The sequence below is a fragment of the Camelus ferus genome, chromosome 5 (assembly GCF_009834535.1).
Source record: "Camelus ferus isolate YT-003-E chromosome 5, BCGSAC_Cfer_1.0, whole genome shotgun sequence".
NCBI classification, from domain to species: domain Eukaryota; kingdom Metazoa; phylum Chordata; class Mammalia; order Artiodactyla; family Camelidae; genus Camelus; species Camelus ferus.
The window spans coordinates 78,276,184-78,296,503 of NC_045700.1; the positions used below are offsets into that span (position 1 = coordinate 78,276,184).

At 31.1% G+C, this 20,320-nt stretch overlaps 2 protein-coding genes across 6 annotated transcripts in view; one reads left to right on the forward strand and one right to left on the reverse strand.

Moving 5' to 3' along the window:
• STAT1 (signal transducer and activator of transcription 1) overlaps positions 1–12,531 on the forward strand; it is a 100,974-nt gene extending 88,443 nt beyond the window's left edge. For 2 of the 3 annotated variants that reach the window (XM_032480157.1, XM_014561017.2), the window contains exon 26: positions 12,435–12,531. In XM_032480157.1, coding sequence (XP_032336048.1) covers positions 12,435–12,516 — 82 coding nt within the window. In that variant the 3' untranslated portion in view covers positions 12,517–12,531. Of the gene's footprint in view, positions 1–3,569; positions 3,625–12,434 lie in introns of those variants that run through there. The other variant, XM_032480158.1, reaches the window with a different exon arrangement.
• GLS (glutaminase) overlaps positions 1–20,320 on the reverse strand; it is a 76,007-nt gene that overhangs the window by 49,579 nt on the left and 6,108 nt on the right. For all 3 annotated transcript variants that reach the window (XM_032480160.1, XM_032480161.1, XM_032480162.1), the window contains exons 2-6: positions 13,015–13,111; positions 12,541–12,662; positions 7,908–8,037; positions 7,101–7,180; positions 4,317–4,480 (exon numbers count right to left, since the gene is read on the reverse strand). In XM_032480160.1, coding sequence (XP_032336051.1) covers positions 4,317–4,480; positions 7,101–7,180; positions 7,908–8,037; positions 12,541–12,662; positions 13,015–13,111 — 593 coding nt within the window. The remainder of the gene's footprint in view (positions 1–4,316; positions 4,481–7,100; positions 7,181–7,907; positions 8,038–12,540; positions 12,663–13,014; positions 13,112–20,320) is intronic.

Here is a 20,320-nt window from a genome sequence, read left to right on the forward strand (position 1 = left end):
TCAATTTTCCTTTTTAAAAATATTTTATTTTTGTGTTTATGTATATACATACACAGAAAAAGAAAACACAGACATTAACAAGTGACATATATAGGATAAAAGATTACAGGGGATTTAAGTTGTATTTCCTATACTTTCTATATTTCCTGATAATAAGGATGTATGCCTAATATAATTTAAAAAATTACTTAAAATTTAAATTCATCCAAAATTGTACTTCTTCTAATTCTTATGACAAACAGGATTTCAAATCTCAACTGAGTATATTTTCATTCACAGCATAGCAAAATGCCAAACATAAAACTCTTAGGGCACTGAAAACATTTATTTGAAAGTATAATTCCTAATCTGTTTGTGGTAGTACTTTATTTCTTATAGAACAAGTTTTTTACCTAAATTGACAAATCTAACAGAATTCATTAAGTTATTATTGCTACATTACTAGTCTCCTTGAATTTTAAGCAAGTTATCTTTGGTGAGATGAGCTTATAGCTAAATAAGGAAGTTCTCCAAACTGTTAAAGAGTTATCATATGACCCAACAATTCCCAGGTATATAACCAAGAGAAATAAAAGCGTATGTGCACACAAAAACCTGTACACAAATGTTCACAGCAGTATTATTGATAATAGTTAAAAAGCAGAAAGCAACCCACAACCCAAAACTTCCTGCCAAATGTTAAGTGGATAAACCAAATGTGGTATTATTATTATCCATACAGTGGGATATTGTTCAGAAATAAAAAATGAAGTACTGAAACATGCCACAACATAAAAGCACCTTAAAAATATTATGCTAAATAGACCAGTAATAAAAGCAAATATGATTCCCTTTACATGAAATGTCCAGAATAGGCAAATCCATAGAGACAGAAAGTAGATTACTAGTTTCCTAGGGTAAAAGAGAAATAGGTACTGACTACCGGTGGGTACAGGGTACCTTCTGTGTGTGATAAAAGTGGCCTAAAATTGATTGTGGTCATGGCTGCACAACTCTATGAATATGCTAAATGCCATTAAGCTGTACATTTTGAATGAGTGAATTATGTGGTAGGTGAATTGTATCTCAATAAAACTGCTAAAATTTTTTAATTAAAAAAATCTTCATTGACTTAGAGTACACCAGTTTCCCTCAATATAAGATCAACAATGTGATTTAGTATCTAGGTATGCCTTAAACACTGTACATTTTGGGTTACCCATGATAATGACTAATTTCAAAAGTTAAAATAAAACTTAGTACAGGTATACTATCTAACTAGTACAGTCAGGATTTCACCTATTCCAAATTATGCTAAGAGAAGTTTGCTTTCTTTTGAGATCACACAAAATGAAAGCAACTGTTACCACAGAAAAATATCACATGGCAAATGGGGAGCCAAGAAACAAAAATTTTCCAATATTATCCATCTGAAAGAAAAACCACATGCAGACAGAAGCAAACTATGGACATCAGGCTGTGCTAAATTAGTTTACACTTGTACTTGCGTATATTCATGTATCTGTCTTTTCTTCTTCTTTCTTTTTTCCTGACATTATTAGGTTTAGACTCCAGGGCCCTAGGAGGTAATGTGTATATTCCAAATGATACCACATGTATGGGGACATTTACTATTTTCTAAATAATAAATATTCTGCAAATACTACATAAGCTACATTCAAGAAGATCTTCCAAGAACACTAAAGCATTTCACATCATGACAGCACAATTTTAAAATGTAAGCAACTGCTTGCTCACTCTGCTATGACTCAAAAGCCAGACATCTGAACACTTGGAAATAAACCAGAGATGTTAAAAACTCTAGCATTACTGCAGTACAAAACTTGAGCCTAAAAGTGAAATCTACTTGTCTCCTGCTCTGCTGTAGTTAGAAGGAAGAATTGAAGGGTTCCATTTAGAATTTATAATTTAAAAATATTTATGACAGCAGAAACAACACTTAAGCTATTAACAAAGGCTATATCTGAAGTAATGACATACATTAGCCTAGTATAATGATAAAATGGACATGGATGACATCTGAAATTTATAAGCATTTTTAAACTAGAATGCACAAAACTGAACAATTTTTTAAATATTTATTCTCTCTAAGGGAATAAAACAAGTGGAAAGTTCTTTCATATTATACTGGAAAAAGCTTTTCTAATTGCTAAGCATATGAACCTTTCAAAGATGTGGTTCATGACTGTGGCTAAGTCAAAGTCTGCTAATGCATATACTAAAGAACTACAAAGTATTAATGCTCAATTTAACAGATATTTATATTTTAGGTATTAAAGTGGAATTTTACATCACCATATAAAAATTAATATGTTGTTTAATCCTGCAGTGTACCCCCTTACCCAACCACCCAAACTGTTCTTCCTAATACAATTCAGTCCTGTCTTCTCATGTAAATTAATTCAACTCAACTTCTTTTTTGAATCCTCTACACATATAAACCAACACATACATTTTGGCTTCTGTCAATTACACAGATAATATAATATATAAGATATATACATATTAGCAGTAAGATAATATAATTAGTATGCAGCACTTGAGCTTGTCTTCTTTTTCCATGTATTAGATGTAGGTAAATTGTTTTCTGTATCCTTTAATATTAGCTAGATAAGACACTTAAGAACCAAGGCCCATGTTAACAATATAGGGGAAGAAGGCTAAAAAATATTTAACTTTTTTAAGGTGGAAAAGACTTAATGAGGAGATCCAAAATTGACATCTCCATCAAGTAACTTATTTCCTTATTTATAATGATAGAAAGTATTAGCCAACTCCCCACCATAGGGCTAAAACTTTTTATGCTGTAAAGCATTTTTAAACTGATAATAAAAGAGTAACTACTGTAATTTCTTTATCTATTTATTATATTCATATTAATGGTAATTTATCATTACAATATTATAAAGCCTTGTTTTATGTAAAAATTACTTGGAAAAAGAAATACCTCATTTTCATGTGTAAATCTAAGTAGTTTTTTTTTTTTTTAAGAAAATCAAAAACATTCATACTTTTTCACTTGTCATAGAATTTTTGTGAAACCCACAGAAATAGTTTAATCATCTACTCTAAAAACTGGTTATTTTAGGCATCTCATATCACTGGAAAGTGGGCTGGAGAGAAGATGGGAGCAGGAAGTAAGATTTCACTTTATAAATTTACAATGTCTGGGATTTGCTTTAAGATAATTCAGTGGAGTGTAGTGGGGGGTGCTGGGTGTGATTATTTCTATACGTTAGTAATCATGAAGCTAAATGATGGATACATGCATGCTTATATTCTGTTCTTTCTACTTTTGTATATTATATGCATTTGAGAACTTCCATAACAAAAAAGTTTTATGGTAGCTCTGGTTGAGTTGGTGAGCATTTTTGCTTTTTCTCTTTCATAACATTTGGTATTTGAAAGAAATATCTTGTGTTAAATAGTTGGGTAACTAACAAGTCTTAATACTTTACAGGAATCCAAAAGAAAAGGGGAGGACAAAGGTAATTAGTACTTCTGATCTGGCAGAGGTTTTAAATCTAAACACCAACCTATAGGTTAATTTCTATTTTTTAATCTTTCAGGCATATGCTGGGTTCCTCATTGTGTGATGAGTTAAGATAGAATTAAAGAAAACAAGAGTGAAGGAATTTACTGGTTGCAGTAATTGTCGTGAGACATACTTTTGTATTTTTTCTTTCTGTTGGATAAAAAACGAAATGTGGCTTATACTCATTATTGTTTTATTATTTTTTTAATAAAGTTATAAAACTAGTATTTTCTTGCTTTTCTTCCTATTTGTTTTGAGGGCAATTGCTTTTTCTTACTTACTTTACCATAATCTTTCCTGATGCTACATTTGATTTTACGGAACTTATTATAAACTAGCAACTTCAATAAGGATATCATATACACAGAAGCACCTTGTTTAATAAACTCACTGGCATCTAAATTTAATATGGAAAGAATTAACATTTTTGTTCTAACAAAATTAAACATTTTATAAGAAAAATTAAAAATTTCCCAAAAAAGACAAAGCAGAATAATAAACTGGGTGTTTCTGGTGAATTGACTGGTTTTGAGAGAGGTCTTTAAAGAGTAGGAATGAACAAATAGAGGAATTTGAATGTGAAGAAGTATTTCAGAAACAACAACAACAAAAAAATGGGCTTGGGATAAATGAATTTAACATTCTAAGTAATACATTTTTTTGCCATGTACATTCTGTTGACACTAAGTCTGTAGGAAAAAAAATCACAAAAAGAACTCAGGAATTTAGCACTGTATTATATTAACTGAATATAAAGTTTAACAAGAGCTTTAATTCTTACCATCTTCGTTTAAAAATAGTTTGTTGAATCTTAATCCACTTGGCTCTTTCCCAACGTATCGATGCACATATTCTGTTCCAAGATCATTAACAGCAATGGCATATTTCAAAGGTTTTACACAGGACTGAAGACAAAATGGAACTTTGGTATCTCCAATAGAATGTCTATTTAAAAGTAGATTTAAAAAATAAGATCAACTGGGAAAAAACGTAACAATAATTGGAGTTGTTATTTTTATTTTAATTCTAACTTCAATAGTTTTCCCATAATTCAACAAGTTTACTTGGATATTAAAGAATAAATATAAGTATGTTTATTTTAAGAGGGATACTACAATACAAAGGCAAATACCTTAAGGTACTCAGGTAATAATAGAGTGGTTCAAAATTAGATAATAAATAAGTAATGCGATAAACTGCCTCTGAGGGTAAGAGGGTATGACCCTCCTTGCTCCCACCTGTATTCAGTCACATAAAATGAGCTAGCCCTTTTAGAAATTAGTCACTATTCTTTTACTCATAGCTTTAATCATCCTAAACTGTAGTTAGTTTTTAAATGGAACTCAGTTTAGATTCAATATGATTCTCTGAGACCCTATCTATAAATGCCTCATCTTGTGAACAGTATCTATTCACAATTTAAGCCCCATTAAAAGAAACAGCGTTCAGTCTCATAAACCTGACAAAGCTGGCACAAATGGCAATCATTATCACTATGTAGGTAAACAACAGAACAAAAAGAAAGCTTTACATGTTACCGAACTGGGATGCACATGAAGTAGAGAATAGGTATGAAAAAGGAAAAACTGACCAATCCAATCATAATGTAAGCTTCACAAGGCAGATCTCTGTTTTATTTGCTGAAGCATCCCAGGTGCCCTGAACAATGCCCCAGTACATTTTAGGCACTCATTCATTCAGAGTGAAACTCAGTCACAGTGAAACTGGGCACTATAATAACTACCCCTGAGCAAACAGAGGTTAATGGAGAGATCAGAGGGTAAAGATACATCAAAGGGTCACCTGACTTCTGAGTATATGATAGAATATAAATAAATATGTATACATATCAAAAATACATTTTTTCCTATCAAATTTATAAATAATTTCCAATTCAACCTGGCAATCATTCTAATCAAAGCCTGACTAAAGTCTTAGTTAAAAAACTTTGAATTTAAAAATACGTATGTTCTAGTCCAAAGTTAAGAATTCTCTAGATTAGAAAACTACACAAAGAGAACCATTTTACTCACAAAGTATGTTCAAGAAGAAAAAAAGGCATGTGTAAGCATTAGGTGATAACAATTTCCTCCAAATATAACAATTTCCACTACACTATAAACCATTTCCTCCAAATACAAAAAAATAGGAATATCACTCCCTATTGGAATTTGCTCCATAAGGATACGCCATGTCTTTTCATACACCTGTATCCTTTCATGGCACCCAACATTTAATTCAACGCACAAGTGTTTAGTGCATTTCAAAGGCCTAAATGAAGGTAAAAGCCTTTCATAATGGAGAAAACAACGGACTAAAAAAGTTAAGAGACCTAGGTGCTAGTTCCACCTCTGCCAGTTTGATACAAACTCTGGGCCTCAGATTCCTTTGTTGTAAGAATCAATGAGCTCAACCATAGTTTGTAGTGTAAATACTTTAGGAGGGTAAGTAGTGAAAAATAAGATCACTTAGATAAGAGATTAAAATTTAATAAATGAGTGGAAAACGTTTTAATTGGGACATTATCCTGAAAAATAAAATCTAAAATTATATGGCTAAATGATTTGTAGTTTTAATAAAATTTAGGATAAAATTATATCTCTGATATAAATTCATCAAGCTGTACACACTTAGGAGTAGTATACATTTTTATGTAAGTTACATTTTATTGAGAAAAGTAATAATGATCTTACTAAAAATCAAAAAAAAAAAAAAAAACAGAAGGATTATACCTCTGAGCCAAAGTCTTCAAATGAGTATAAAAATATTGATTTTTCTTTTTTGGCATAATTTTTTTGACTGACAAAACCAAATTGCAACCCAGTAAGAAATCTTCATGTCTGACTTACAGCATTAACAGTCTTTCTTAAAAAAGAATTTCAGACTTTATCCATTTTTTGAAGGGCCTCTCCTAACTGACTTTTTAAATCAAATCATTCTCTGTGAAGTATTCTCACATCATTATCCTTTTCATAATTTTCCTAGATCTTCATATGTCAGTGGTTATGCCTACAGCGTGAGCACATCCCAAAGATTGCTTTCATGGACTTCATGAAGTCCTGCATGTTTTGCAACTGACTTTTCACTTTGCAAATGACTGATGAGTAATAGACTATATTATGTTATATTGTGTTAACTATGATTCTAATCATATCAGCAGCAAGAGGAACAAAGATAATGACAGGATGGGTAACCAACGGTAAGCCAAGAAAGGGGAACTAATTTTATTGGTGGTCAATTCACTAGTAAATAATGTCCCATTTTGCCAAGTCTACTCTTCCTAAACAAATTCATGATTGCAGGTCCTTGTACAAAAAACATTCAAATAACAAGACTACAACTGTGAATAAGAGAGATGAAATGCCTCATAAAATTTAGTGTACGGTTATTGTTTCAGTTGATTTTCTTAAATTAAACTAAAATCTAAACTTCTTTACCTTTTTGAATTTATGTCATGTTATGGGGCTAATTTCCATTACAGAAGTTGTTCCCCTCTATCTCATGTTCATAGTTATGCAAAATTTAAGATTTAGAGTTGGTTTTGATGGGTCTGAAATAAACTTACCTCTGTCCATCTACTGTACAAACAGACACACCCCACAAATCAGGACTGAACTTGGCTAGCTGAGGAATATAATCCGCAACCTATCCAAAACATTGGAAAGAAATTAATAGATATAATCTAGGCAAATAGTATTTTCTTCTACCAAGAAAATTATCTCAATTTAGCTTCCACCAATGAATAGTTATTTTATAGCACTCGGTGGCTTTGTAGTCTATCTCTTATAACAATATTCATAAAAACTAAGGGCACAACAGACTTCTGAGGATTGTAAGTGAGATCTAAATGACTTCTCTCAATCTCCATCATTCCGTTTTTCAGTGCCTCTCTTCCTAAAAAAGCAGTCTGAAATAGGAGCTAGGACCTGATTTTTTTTTTTTTAAGGGAAAGGAATAGAGAATTTTTTTAATCAGGGTCATGTTGACAGTGTTTCATTGTCTAAAAACTTTCAATATGAAGAATAAATAAAGTAGCCCTTATGTGGAGAATTTAAAAACTAGAAACATTTTATTTAATGTTCAAAGGTATTATATCTGCAGAAATTTCCAATAAGTTACTTACTAATTAATTAAAAATTTAAAAGCCGTACCAATCATTTCAAAAATCACAAAGAATTCTTAAATTTAGATTTCTTTTTAGCTAAAATAACAATTAAATTAAATATTTTAAAAGCACTTAATCCAGTAGCTTCACTTAACTTAAATTTCTTAATTAGCAAAGCACAAAACTACACAATTTTACTCTCTATACCTCAAGTTGAGCTGAATTTAATTAACTGGTTTAGGAAAATAGTCACATCAAAAATGTTACCTTTCCTCCAGACTGCTTTTTAGCACTCTCATATAACTCATCAATGTGTGAAGTAAAAGACATAAAGTCAGGAATGACAAATTTTCTTCTAAAGGCTTGTGTCAACAAAACAATGTTGCTTTGAACACATCTGTGGAATATGAGAAAAAAATTAACAAACTAGTACTTTTTAAATATTAGTACTTGCTAGTAACAATATTAATTAGGAGAATGTTCAAACAATAGAGAAATTCATCATTTTACACAACAAACTAAATTCTATAAATTATACTCCTTCTACATTATTCTCTTTCCTTCAAGTAGCCTTTCATGTAATTGCTTGTAAGCTGTTGAACAAGTTAAAGAAACAAATTAGATAGCCTAAAAATTATGCCAAAGTTTAAAACAGCAGAGTATTCCACCAGGTAAAGTATCAAGACCATCTAAAAACAAGATTTTTACCCTACCAGAATTGATAAGCATTCAGCATGACATTTGGTTAACAAAAATCAGACTTCAATAATATATATCCCTTAGTTTCTATATAACTATTACTAGTATTTGACAAAAAACTAAACATTTTGTATTTTAACATATTTTTCCTGAATTACATTTTGAAAAATTTGCATTTCTAAGCTAAAAAAATGGAAATATCAACTTTGTATAGTCAGATTGTCTCTTAAAGAAATACTTATTAAAATGCTTATAAAAATAATGTATAATTTTAAAAAGTTATGTATAGAAGTACAGTAATTTTATATTATCTGAATCACCAAAAATGTTAAACTACATTATTCTATTCCCTGTAAGATACGTAATACATTAAGAATTAAAATGTTTCATTGTTATAAACCATTTAAAAGGTATGATAAATCATGTGGATGGGAGAGCATGAAATCTAATGATGTGAACCAATGGTCTGCTTTGTTTTAAAAAAGATATAAGCCAGAAAATCAATTCATCAATACAACCTTAAAGAAGAGTTTTGTAAATAGGTAGCAGTCAACCATATACTCTAAGTTCATCTTCTTAAGAGAGTCTCAGAAATTTAGTAATAGAATACTTACTTGATAAAGTAAGACTTTCCAGATGTGAGCATCAAGCCATAACACCAACTTAAGACTAAGCCCAGAACAGACTAAAAAGTACTGTTTCAAGTACTATTTATCCTGCTTAACCCTTAAAACATGAATACTTTGAGATGATTTCCCACTTTACAGATAAGAAAACTCTGTATGTAACTTGTAAGTAACTAATGTGCACCAATTATTAAAAGAGAGATGGAGGAGCAAGCACTCTCAGTATTTCTTTTTCAGTCCATAGGTAAATGATAAATTTTTATATCTCAGTATTTGAAATTGTTCTCTCAGTATTTTAATTCCAGTTGTTCTAAATGAAACATCAAATCAAAGTTAAAAAGCCAAATATCATATTTTAACTATTAATAAAAATCCAGAACATATACTCAGTCAACATAAAATTAAACACTGATTTAAAGTAAAATAGATTATTTTCAGTGATAAAGATGTGTCCCAATTACAACATGTAAAAGTTATAGTCCTAATTTCTATTAACCTTCAGACATAAAAATAATTGACATTCAAAAGATAAATATTTACTTCAATACACTTTGATATATTTTCTGATAATTTCAATGTTAACCTAAAGGTATTAAGTTTTGCCACTGACTTAATATTTATAATATGCTTCAAATAGCAATTCAACTTGCACATGAGAGCTGTAAGTCGTATTCTCAGCCGAAAAGACAATTCCTGATCTTGTATCACTATATCTATATCAAATCAAATCTACACCCCCCTTTTTTCAAGAAGTATTACATGAGAAAATATGAGGACTGCCAAACAAGCAGAAATTATTAGCCTACCACTAACCCACTATTTAACTATTCAAAATTAATCAGCACTTTTAAAAGGAGGCTTTATCATTAACAAAACTGTAGTCAGTGAAACTGGGATGTTTTTGCTCTATCAGAAGGTGCTGGTAAAGCTATGCTAACAGTCTTCCCTGGTGAATTACTGTGCCCAACCAAGGAAATCTTACCACTCAGAAGAGTGCCTAGTGCCACACTGATGAACATTCCAAATAGTAATGTTTTTCTTGGAAGTTATTTTAACATAGATTTTATGAACCTAATTAGAAAATCAGAAGTCACATAAAATGAGCTGATGAGGAACTGCTTATGCTTTTCAGCAAGTCACATCTTTCTCATGCTTTGTTCAGTTTTCTTAACTGTAAACTCGTAATAATTTTTCCTTCCTTCTTTACTTAAATGTTTGTGATTAACAACTGTAATGCACATAACTGTTTTATAAAATATCTCACATATAATTTTTCATTAGTAAAATAACATAGTGGATATGAATTTTTTAAGAAAAATAAAACAATAAACAAATTCAAAGACTACCATTCACTTTCCTCCAAAACATAAAAGATGAAAAAATTATGATCACACATAAAAATAGTTCTACTGTTTATATGGCTAAAAATGCAAGAATAAGTAAGGCATTCCTTTTCTTTTCTTTTTTTTTTTAATGCATTCCTTTTCAACACAAATTTCTACTTCTATTAAAGATATTATCATTAAAAACAATTCACTATCTAGATGGGTACAGGCAGTCTCCAACTTTCAAACAGATTATGCTCCAAAAGGTATGCTTAGAATTCATTTTCCTATTTAAAAAAATGTTCTACATACAAGTTGTTTCTCAGATTACCATCAAAGGCTAAACATATTAATCAACAATGTATTTTAGGTAAAATATCAACATATTGACTTCAACCAAATCTTTCCACCTTTATGAATCACTTCTCTGGGAAAAAAGATTCCACTGTCCTAACACCTTCTTCCCACCTACACGGAGCTGAGATAGTTTATTTCTGGCAACACTAACAAGAAAACTTATTTTGAAAACAGAGAAAAAAACTTCTCTGGAGCAGTCACCTTTCCAGGTGACCTGAAAAGGTTAATAGTCAGAGGTTTTGAATCACCTCATTCCAGGGAGGAAGAGAAATCATATGCCTATAAACGTAAACTTTTCCACTGCCTCCTCACATGTACCACTAAGCTTTGTCAAGTTGGGAACTGCCTATATTACAATCATCAATTAAAAAAAAAAAAAAGGATCAGTGTTTAAATAATGCTAATTATTATTTTTAAAATATACTTATGGGTAGAAATTTTATGATTCTGTTTTTTGACTTCATAATCAGTATATTTAAGTTACTTTTAATTTCATATTTAAACACAGCAATATGTTTATGAAGCACAAAAAAAATTTAACCAGTATTACAAAGGTATAAAATACTGCTTTCACTTAGGAATTCCAAAGCAATTCCTCATACCCATTATCAACAAATCTACCTACCATCTCTCTGACAACTTCACTTTCAGATACACTAAAATAACTCCCTAAAAAGCACCATAATCAAGATACTTTGCACAGTTCATGAACTCTAAAAGTAAAATAATCTTTACTGCAAAAGCACAGTTAACTAGACATTTCCTTCTCTTCACAAAGAAACAGGTTCTGAAGATTCACAATTCCTAACACCAATTCCAACGTGGACCTAAATCTATACTTTATAAGGTCAGCTGAATTAACAGATTCAAGAACCTTGTGGTGAAAAGATAAAAATCCAAACTGTCAGCAGTGCTTCACAGTATGCCAAGATATCTGGGAGGATCTCAGCTAAATACCTTTATCTGCAGATGACTTAATACTCTAGGACATTCCCAGGAGATATCTAAGAACAAATCATCTTAGCCCCCAAAAGACAATAAAAGAAAAAGTTAATAAAAATACATACATCCAAATAAACTTTCAAGGCAGATGCTGGAACTTTTTGGATCTATCCCAACCTAAGCCTATGGTCTAGAAAAAGCCAATGTCTTACAGTAGTGTTTACAGTTTTATACTAGTTTTTACCTAAGTTTAGTAGTTCAATAGTTCATCTCTTTGGGATCGATGACAAACATGCTATCTATTAAATCATTAAGCAATCAGACAAGTAGGAGCACATTAATGAAGAGAAATAATAAAGATAGCCAAATATAAGAAGGTCAAAATTAATATTTTCAATAACCAAATCAAGGCATTAATATCCAAAGTCTGCATTAAGTTTTTAAATAATCTGGAAAAAAATCCCAAATAGCCAAAAGCCTATGTAGTAATATGTTTGAAGAGAGGAAAGAAGCAGACAAAGGAGATAAGTAAATCTGAGGAATATACACTGCCTGAAAGAAGCCTTCTCATTTTATGATGTCATCTAAGTCACCTTGTAGGCAAGAAACAGAACATACTGAGAAAGCCTGCAAGATATGCAGATGAATTAAAGATTAATTTAAGCCATGATAGGACAAACAGTGTGCTCTATTCAAACTGAACGCAATAAAGATCTGTGGCTACATTTCCTCAGAACAGTTTCAAAGTATAGTCTTAGCCTCAGTGTATTATAGAACCTTAATGTGCACCAGGTTGTTCCAAACAATTGATGTTTATAAACACCCTTCCCCTTTTTTTTTTTCAGTTACACAGGAAGCGCTGGCCTTCAAAGATGCAATTTTCTTTTAAAAGAAAAAACACCATATAGCATAGCAAATCACCATTAAAGGTTTGGCAGAAATTTTTTTTACTTTTTAAAAAGATCTTTGTCTAGCATGACACCATCTGATGTTGTTTGAAGAGTTAATCTTAACATATCCATACACTCTTTCAACCTGGGATCAGACGTTCGCAATCCTGTAGATTTGAGTGCCTGTTTTTAAAAAAATAAGAGTTTGTAAATATAAAGTGCAAATAATGTATATGCTTATTCCAACTACAAGTTTTTAATTCCTGTATATAAAAACTTCTACCCAAGACCTGAGTATGTATATGGCATTTTAGTGTCACTATTACCCACTTTCTGGACATTCTCATTGTTTCTTTCATTTTCTTTCACTGATTACCTTGAAATGAACATGATGAAAATTTGAAAATAAGAGAAATAGTGTCAGTCAGAATCTACATTTCAGATGACCTTTAAGACTACATTTCAATATTACCATATTATTGATTCAGTATTACTGACTTTAAAAAAATTAAGACAGAAAAATATAAAAACTTACTGTAATGAATTTATGAACAGGTATTTTCTCTTGTCCTTCTGCAATTGTATAGAAGAGCAAATCTTCCAAGCTAGGTAACAGACCCTGTTTTATTTTACTAAAGGGAAAAAAAAAGATAAAATTAATCCTTACATGAACATTCTAGCAGATTTTAGCTACATGTATTTTAAAAATAATCATTGAACCAGACTCAGTTGAGACTACTGTACTGCTCATCAAGATCTACTGTCATAATAAATGCTGATTTATCAAAATCAAACCAGTATTATTGAAACTCTACTGAAAAACAAGCAAAAACAAGATTCATTAACTCAGATATTTTTTAATCTCAGGTTTCAAAATCTTGACTACCATTTCTAGTAGTGCTAATGCCTAGCCATCTGTTAATGATGACACCCTTCCTGTACAGCCTAATACAATCACCTAATACTAATTATAGAGCCTAGCAAATGTTCAATACTTTGTTCCGTTGTTGTTGTTTTTTAATATGATGACTATACATGTATATTGTTCAAATAGTTAACCTGACTGTAAAATCTTGGGGAGAGGGCAATTAAGTACTAGAACAATATACATGTATATTGTTCAAATAGTTAACCTGACTGTAAAATCTTGGGGAGAGGGCAATTAAGTAAAGATTAGTGCACAAATTCTTGAATCCTGGCTGTAATACTATCTGAGTAATTCTGGGTAAATTAACCTTTTAGTGATTCAGTTTCCTCATCTGAGAAAGGGACATAATAGCACCCACCTCACAGGGCTGTTGTGAAGATTAGCTGACTTGATACTTTTGATACCTTTGGAAAACTCCCTGGTAGAGAGTAAGTACTCAATTGTTGGCAGTTGTAGTTAATATTTTTAAAGTGATCTATGCTTACATACACAGATCATATGCCACAAGTCACAAAGACTGTTAGAATAAAAATTTTACCACAAAAAACACATTAAAATCTTAATTAACTAATAAGCTAGTATAAGATGCTATAATTAACCAAACTTTTAAACAACAAAAATTTTTTCCTCTTCGCTGAAAAGCTTTCAGATAAACTATAATGAATCTATTAAATGTCTTTTTTTTTTTGGCTCTGGAAGGGAAATGAACACACTTCAATATTCTGAATGTTTATGACTGTCATAAGTGATGTTGTAAGATTTATAATGATACTGTAAGAATTATAGATCTAAGGCAGACCAATTCCCCTCCCCATCCATCACTTATTAAAATCAAAGGAAGAAATAAATACATGTGTGTATATGTATATATGTGTGTATGTATAAAGTGTCTGGAAAGAACTTCACCTGTATTTCAAGAAAGATGGAAAATTAGAAAGAAAGGAGGAAATATTTTTTTAATTAAATTCAGAACTTAATATTATCAATTCTTAACTAGCCATAGGTATAATGGTACTTCAACAGGAAAATTGAATACATTACTTTTGTAAAATTAACTGTCAGAGAGGGTAAGTCTACTGTGTTTTTATACTATTAAAAAGAGCTTTTCTAGGTATTTTGTAGGTCTAAATATTTCCTGGATTACCTGAACATTATATAATAGTTCCGTACTTTAATAAACCACATTTATTTATTTCCTAATATAACTGCTTCCCTAACTATTATCAGTGGTCCATATATTTCTTGAAAGATAACAGAATATAGTGTTGGTTCACTTACACATGCACATTAAAATTTCTAAAGCAAACATTAATGTTGGCATTAACATCATTTATACTTGTTTTCAAAGCTGTTAAACCAACTACTAGTTTTTAAAATCAGCCTTAAAATATAAGAATTTCATGCCAATTAAAAACAAACAAACAAACACATAGGATTAATGTAATTTAATGACATATCCCAGATATATAATTACTCTCTGAAACAATTTTAACTCTTAGAGGACTTTTTAAAATGTATTTGGAATATTTTAATAATAAGAGCTAAAATTTATTGATCACTTTTGTTCTAAGTACTCTTCTAAGTGTTTTACATGTATTCTAATTAAATCCTCCAATGATCTTATGACAGAAGGTACTATTATTGTCCAAAACATAGTATAGTTCCCAGTACATAGTAAAGGCTTAGTATATTTATTATTTGTTGATAAAAATCACTCTATCCCCATTCCACAGAGGCTCAGACAGGTCAACAAACTTCCCAAGACTACATAGTGGTAAAGATGTATTTAGAACCCCCATTTCTCAGAATCCAGAGCCCAAACTATTTATCACTAGTTTTACTGGCTCTCAAGCCTACTAGCTAGTTATTTCCTCTATTAGGCACAATTTTTCTAGATCTTACCCTGATCTAAAACCATTAAATAGCATTCAGTAATACTGATGACTTAATATTTAAAGAAAAATTGACCCAGCTGTCAAAAGAAAAAAATCAGTGGAAAATAACATACCAATTACTTACAGAAAATGGTTTGCCAAATAAACTTCAGGTAATGGTAGTTTTTCACTTTAAAAAAACTGCAGAATAAGCTTTCTATGTATTTATCACACCAGTAAATGGTATTTGCTTTGCCTAAAAGCTATGTAAGTAACATAAAATATACACTTCTTTAGCTTATGGTACATAGTGCAAAAAGAAAAAAAAAGAAAAAAGGCTGTTTTATTGCCATAGCTAACAAAAAAGGTAAATATTTACTTGCTTTTGGACCAGAGACTAATTTTTATCCACAGAAGAAAGATTTAAGTCACCCCTAAAAAATATGCTCACAAAATAAATGGTAAAAATTGATTAAAAAAAAATACTACCTATCTCAGCTGTTAAAAGCTCAGGCTCTGATCTGAGAATGGTTCACTTCAACAGTCTGGTGAGTAAATGCAAAGATTCTTGCCAAACTTTCAAACAAGTAGAAATTACTCCAAAGACCTTTCTTGATAATACCCTCTTTTCTTTCCCCAAATTTAATATGGCTTTGTGGCAACGTTTCATGATGTTTTTGCTATCAAAACTCGAAAGTTAAAAATTACAGTTTTCAGACTATATAGTAACTAGGAAGTCCTTGAGAAGTATTCAAGATTTAATGACAAAAAATAGACTATAACAGGCTTCAAACTGTAATACCAACAATTGCTGATAACTCCTTAGATCCCTTAGGAAAAACATAAAATGGTTATGACACTAAGCAACTGAGATAGGATATACAAAGATTAGTAAACTCAAAGAAAAATCCTTGTTTCATATCTTTTTATTCCTTCCCTTTTATTCTCCCTCATTTCCTTCCCTTTTATTCTCCCTCATTTCCTTTCTAATTTCTGCCTTTAAGGTCTTTTCACCATCATTTTGTTCCTTTTTTACCCATTCTTTCTCCTACTTTACCCTCACAAAATACCTGCTTAAAAAATAGAAATGATTTTTTTTAAAAAATGAAAAAGAAAAATACCATTTATTTAACTGTCATCTACAATATGTACAGCATTATAGTAGCCATTGCTTACAGTCTAAAAGGGAAATAAAAGACACAAAATGAGAAATTACAAGAAAGAAACAATGGGATCCAGTCACTGGAAATTTACTTCATTGTGGACATTATAATAAGGTAAAGCTTTTTTACAAGAGGTGGAATTTGAGTGAGACTTGAAAGATGGGTAGGAGCTGCAAACACGGTAACAGAAGAGGATTTCTGGCAAAAGAAATAGAAGGACAACAGCAATGAGGGTAAACATTCACTAGGTATTTACAAAGAACAGCAAACAGTTAAAGCACAGGATATGTGAATTAAGGTGCCAGTTTCTACCCATTAGCTGTTAAAATGCCTGATTTTCAGGGTTGAGAGCGATCTATATAAATCAACTAATAAATAAGGAGACTGCCAAAAAACTTACATATGGAATTTAAATTCTGCAAACATGAAAAGATACGCTGCATTTGTTTATTCTATTAATCAGTTTCCCAATACCAAGTTTGAATTGAATATAATTTGACTTTGTACTATCTATTCTATTAAAATTTTCTAAGTAAAAAAAAAAAACTCCACAAAACGAAAAGAAGAAAATGAAAAGTATTAAGAACTGCAAAGTGAGAGGAGGGAAAAAAACTGAGGAGAGAGAGTAATAGCTAAGAGGTAGAGGGCATGCCTAGTATGCATGAGCTCCTGGGTTCATTTCCCAGTACCTCCATTAAAAAAAGAAAAAAAAAAAAAAGAAACCAACTATACTGTCTTATTTTGTTAAATAATGTTTCATACTATTTAACTTTTCCAAACTATAAAGACTAGAGTAATGCCTGCCTTTCTTTCTTTCTTTCTTTCTTTTTTGGTCAACTTCATGTAATGCATTACATAGTATGATAAACCCATTAGATAATCAAAAAACTTTTTTTCAACTAGGTTTAAAAAAGACACCCACTAACAATACAAAATAATGCTTTTGTGTTTTTACATGTGTCTTCATTTTAAAACAATCATCTTTAAAAAGTATTTAGAGATGTTCTTCAATCAGTTTATCATTTTAAATTTAGAGTGACTTGATTGATAGAAAGTGTCCATCAACACTGTAAATTAGCAGATTAAACCTGTGAGGCTGAAAGCTGAACTGATGTTGGCTGACCATCTAAAACTCTAAGTGACAAATTCTGTTCATCCTCTAAATCGTTTTGCCCCAAGGCTAATTATTGGTGAATTTAAAAACAATATATTTTGTCTTTTAAGCCTTTAAAAATGGACTTTCTGTTGTTTTATATTAAAAGTCTATGTATTAAAAGCAAGGTGGGTAAACTGTCCCCAATTTACAGAAAAGGGCAGAGTCTCAAAGTCAAGTAACATGTCCAATGTCACACAACTCAAGTGGCTGGACCCAGAATTAGTCCTAGAAAGCCAGTCCTTGGTTCCCAGTCCCAGATTCTTCCTGCTATGCCACACCAACTGTGCTCAGCTGTTACACTTCATCTTAGCAGGAATACCTGAAATTTGTTCAGAATAATAAAAGATGAGTCTCCTTACATATCGAAGAATTTCCATTCAAAATGCTAATGGGGAAATTACTTATGTCAGATAACTAAATTGTTACTGTGCCTTGTTAAAATTTACAAAGCAAGGATGAGATTATATTAAATTAGGGCTGCTGTTTTGACTGGACTTCAATTAAATGTATTCAAGAGCAAGCCAAAATAAGAAGCACAAAAGTCAGCTTTACGTGAGGAAGTGGCCAGGCTGTCCACATCAGCTGATGGCAATTTGTCCACATGTACAGCTTTAGAAGTCTAGCCCACAGAGACAGTCTGCCTGACTGCAATGGGAGAACAAGGACCTGACAGATTAGGTCTAATGTCCGACTCTGTTAGTCCTTCCAACCACGTATTCCTTCAGTCAAGTGTCCTTGAACAAATCATTTTAGTTGTAAAAATATAAGTATGTGAATTATGTCACTGCAATCACTTTGATATCACACTAGAGATGACTTCTTCAACATAACTAAAATAGATAGATAGAAGTTAACGAAAGGCAGACTTCAGCTATATATGAGGAAAAACAAAACAGCTCTGAAAATGGAATGGGCTGACTTCCAAAGGTATAAATTCTCTTGTCAAGAAGTATTCAAACAGAGATGAATAACAACATGTAGGAAGTATAACAGAAGAGAAAAAAACTTCAGCTGGGGAGTGGGTTTTTAAGGTCTCTTCCAATACTGAACCTAAAAAAGTAATCAATAAAGTATTACTCTCCTAATAGTGGAATAAAAAACAAAATAAGTCCTAATATTGTATGAACTTGGTTAGTTCATTTATTACCTGTAACCAGTTTATAAAATGTCAAATAAGGTGGAATTCAATGTCTTTAAAGTCACTAACTCTAATTCTCAGTTTTTGAGTTGTGGAAAATAGATGTCCTCCTAAATTCCTATACTAAAGATTATAAACTTTACTCACACAGGACCTATATAGACATAAAAGACCTACAGATACACTTTTTACATACAAGAGCTTAATTATCTGGGTTCTTTTAAAAGTAAGGGGAGTACTTAATGCCATTTACTGTAGACTTAAAAACTGTCAGAATGAAAAATTTTATATTTGTTTTACCCCAATTTTTTAAAAACCTAAGGGGAATTGGATATAGAAGGTGAGAGTGAGGGAAAATAGCCAAAGTAGGAACATGAAAGCCAAAACCAAAACATAGCAACTGATACAGGATACAAAAATCTATAGAACAGATCATGTAAAGCAGAACCAATCAGAATAGGAGAGAACACCTTACACAACTAAATACAGTTTAGTGCAGGGGCTACCTGTTTTTGTAAATAAAGTCTTATTGCAAGACCACCATGCCTACTTGTTTACCTATTGTCTATGGCTTCTTTGCTACAACAACTGATTTGAATAGTTTTAACAGAAACCAGATAGCCTATAAGCCAAAAATATTTACTATTTGATCCTTCAGAGAAGAAGTTTGCCAACACTTGCCTTAGAGCATCACTGTATTTTAGCACAATATAGTAATGCTCTCTTACAGTAAACATGAGTTGAACAAGAAATGTTGAACTCTATTCATTATAATGTTTCAATATGGCAAAAAAAAAAAGTAACATTTTCTAAGGAGACTTATACCAAAAATAGTTTAGAAATTAAAAAGTCTGATGTCTAAGGATTAAAAGTGAATACAACTAGATAATGCTGATGAATAGGAGCTGTATAAATCCATTCATAATCTTTTTCATAACTTTTTTCAATGTGATGGTGCTTATTATACATACCAGAAACAGGATATTAAGATAGCAGACTAGGACAGCAAAGCAGAGATATACAGGTTTAAAATTTAACAGATGTGTTTCCTCTTTATAGAAGTTAAATATACTCATAATGGGAAATCTTAAAAGTAACTATAAGGAGACAGGAAAAACAACATCCATTCTCATAAACCACAACCTGCCAACAACATTTTGGCTTATTTCCATCACCTTTCCTAAGCATTTTTTAAAAGCTTAAGATCACTTGAGATCAAACTGCATGGAAAAATTTATATTCTAACTTTTGACTTAACATTGTATTATCTTATAGCCCTAAAAAGTATCTGCATTCATTTAAAATAACTAAATAAGAAAGTCTCATATGCGTGTACCATAATTTACTTAACCATTCCATTTATGTCGAATACAAGTTTTTCTTCACTTTTCTATAAGAAGCTTAATATTGTGCCAAAAACATTAGTGAATATATCTTTCTACACCTCAGTTTGTTAGCCTAAATTCCTAAATAGGCATGAACATAATTAAAGTTTTTCATATAGTTTAAAAATTGTTCTTCAGGAAGTCTGTACTCTTTTAACTCCTACCAAGAATCTAAGGAACAGGCTATGTCACTCAAA